Raw genomic sequence first — 2643 nt, forward strand, 5'->3', positions numbered from 1 at the left:
TAGCTGTCTCCAGTCTCCCGAGCTTTGCTAATGTCTGCCCCTGTGTCCTGCCGGCCCCCGAAGTCGCAGAGGGCTTGGAAATGCCCTCTGGAGCTCCTTCCCGGAGCAAGGTGCCCAAAAAGGGCTCAGGCACCCGGCTTGGGCGCCAGAGTAAAGCCCAAGGCGCCTGGTCGCAAGGTGGCAAGGCGCCAGGACCCCCGCCCTCCCCCTTTCCTCCCCTCCCCTTTCCTTCCCTCCCCTCCCCTCCCCCTTTCCTCCCCTCCCCCTTTCCTCCCCTCCCTCCCTCTCTCCCTGGGCCGGAAGGCCCGCCCTCCTCGCCTCCCGCGAGCGGCTCCCAGAAACGTCACATCCTGTGGGAACCCAACCCCGGCCCCAGCGGGGAGCGGTCGCGGCGAGGTAGGCGGGACCCGGGCTGCCGGGGCGGGGCCGCGGGGGGCGGGGCCGTAGGGCCGAGCTCCCAAGCGTCAGGCTGGCAGGGCAGGCAAGGACGCCGAGCTCTGCGGCGCGTCAGGTGAGCGCCTCAGGCCGGGAAGGGTCGGGCAGGAGGTGGCCTGTGGCCCGCCCCGCTGCGCTCTGGCTCCCCCGCCAGGCACCGGCGGGGAAGGGCCGGCGCCGCGCATTCGCGTGGCCTGGCGTGGCCGTGCGTCCCACGGGTCGGGCGAGGGTTCCGTTCCCTTGCCCTCAGGGCCGCTCGGACAGCTCCGGCCCCGTGGGTTGTGGGGCGGCGGCGTGGTCCTTCCCTCCCTGGTGGCATACCGCGAGAAGCGGCAGTGCTCGTGGAAATGAGACAACTTCCGGACTCCCAGGTAGGGAGGAGCCCCGAGATCCTCACTGCCAACTAGCCCTCAGCACTGAAAACCCACATGGACAGAGTCGTTGGGGTCCAGATCCACACCCTGCCCCGGGGCACAGCCTGGTCACACGCTATCGACCTTTTAGCAGAAACGGTTTGGGATCCACGCTGAACCCGATTTGCAGTGACTTCAAGCCGCTTGCTGTATCGGGAAGGTGGGGACCTGAGGGCTTTCCTCTCTTCCTTTGAAAGCCACTTGGCTTCTCATGCCTGGCTCTGTTTCCCCGCAGCCCTCTTCTCTGTTGGGACATAAGGCTCGCTCAGGGCCTCCAGGGTCAATGCCCCAAGCTCCCAAACCAGTAGAGGCTAGGTCATGGGGGGGTGCTTTTCCAGGGACCAGCCTTCTGCCTAACCTGCCCTCCACTCACCACTTTCCCCTGTCCCCGGGCTCAGGGTGGGGGGCGGGGGCCAAAGACTGGAGGAACCCCAAGAGAAGCCAGTGACTCCTCCCAAGTTGAGAAGCAACCAAAAGCAGCCATGGGGAAGTGCCCTGCCCATCCTGGTTGCCCCAGTCCCAGCAGGTGATTTGACAATAAGGTAGCAGCTGCCCAAATTGAGAAGTGGAGGAAGGAAGACCGATTCTTTCCCCATGAGGCACCCCCACCCAACGCACTCATAGGCCTGCTTACCCAATACACAAGGTGCGCGTGGGTCCAGTGGCAGCCCCCCTCCCCCGCAGTGCACAGCGCCAGGCGAAGATGTGGTGGCTTGCGGTGGAAGCCGCATGAAGTTGGTCACCGCACATGAGCAGGTCAACGCACTCATCAGCCTGCTTGCCGAATGCAAGCCGCTGCACACAGCTCACTGGTCAACCCGGCCCTTACTGGGAAAGAGACCCTGCGAGTGCGTGTGTGAGGGGGAGACTGCACTCCCAGCAGTCTCGCACATGTGACCCCTGCTCACCACTGGCAGCAGGTCGGGCAGGCGTGGTAGCCATGCCAGCCCCTTTCCCAGCTGCATGTTGGTGGCAGATGGAAACCTCTGCAGCCTTCACCTGCCCACTGCCCACTGCCCACCTTGGCCCCTTGCCCGAGGCCTTCCAAGTCCCTGGCCTGCTCTTCAGGGCTCCCGGATCGGCCCCGTCAGCGCCCTTCACCCTCAGGCAGGTCTCCTCATCCCCAGCCAGCCTTTCAGGGTCGCATGCAGTGTGCCATGGCAGCAGCCCCGACGGCACTGTGTCTCGAAGCCCATGGGGATTAAGCAGGGCCTCTGTGGTGCTGGTGGCGACAGGCCTGGGAATGGCTCTCTTGAACCCACTGGAATCGACATGCCCATGCTGTCCAGGGAAATGGACAGATGTCCGTGGCTGACAGGAATGCATATACGCAGGGGGCCCCACCAGCACATGGGAAACTTGAGGCGGCTGGGCTGCCGCGGGGGGACAGCCGGATGGCACTCAAGGGGCAGCACCAGGCACTGTCCTTCTGTTCCTGGGCTGGAGGCAAGGGGCTCTCCTGAGGCTTTCAGGCGTGCACCTGCAGATCTCCTACCGCCACGCCCAGAGGCCCTGGGCTCACAGGCTTGCCTTGTCCCTCACCAGCTTCCTCTCTGTCCCTTCTCTCCTCAGGCAGAGCTCTGCCATTCCGAAAGGCAGTCGGGAACCTGGCCTCACTCATGGACCCTTCTCAGAACCAGCCAACGACCCAAGATGGCGAGCTCTGCTAAGCCGCAGAGGACCTGGGCGCCCGGTCCCTCAGGAGAAGCCATGGTGTTAGGAAGGCGGGGCCTGGATGGGGCGGGCATGCTCAGGGCTGCCCTGCTTCTTGCCAGCCTGCCGTGGGGAGTCCAAG

At 65.1% G+C, this 2643-nt stretch overlaps 1 protein-coding gene across 1 annotated transcript in view; it reads left to right on the plus strand.

The window, feature by feature from the left end:
- Window positions 1-1633: 1633 nt before the first annotated feature.
- The window catches only part of UBL4A (ubiquitin like 4A), a 5186-nt gene continuing 4176 nt past the window's right edge, over window positions 1634-2643 (plus strand). The window contains exon 1 of the mRNA XM_042783172.1: window positions 1634-1696. Within this exon, the coding sequence (XP_042639106.1) occupies window positions 1634-1696 (63 nt within the window). The remainder of the gene's footprint in view (window positions 1697-2643) is intronic.

The sequence above is a fragment of the Orycteropus afer genome, unplaced genomic scaffold (genome assembly GCF_000298275.1).
Source record: "Orycteropus afer afer isolate SDZICR_OR568_19922 unplaced genomic scaffold, OryAfe1.0 scaffold00713, whole genome shotgun sequence".
NCBI classification, from domain to species: domain Eukaryota; kingdom Metazoa; phylum Chordata; class Mammalia; order Tubulidentata; family Orycteropodidae; genus Orycteropus; species Orycteropus afer.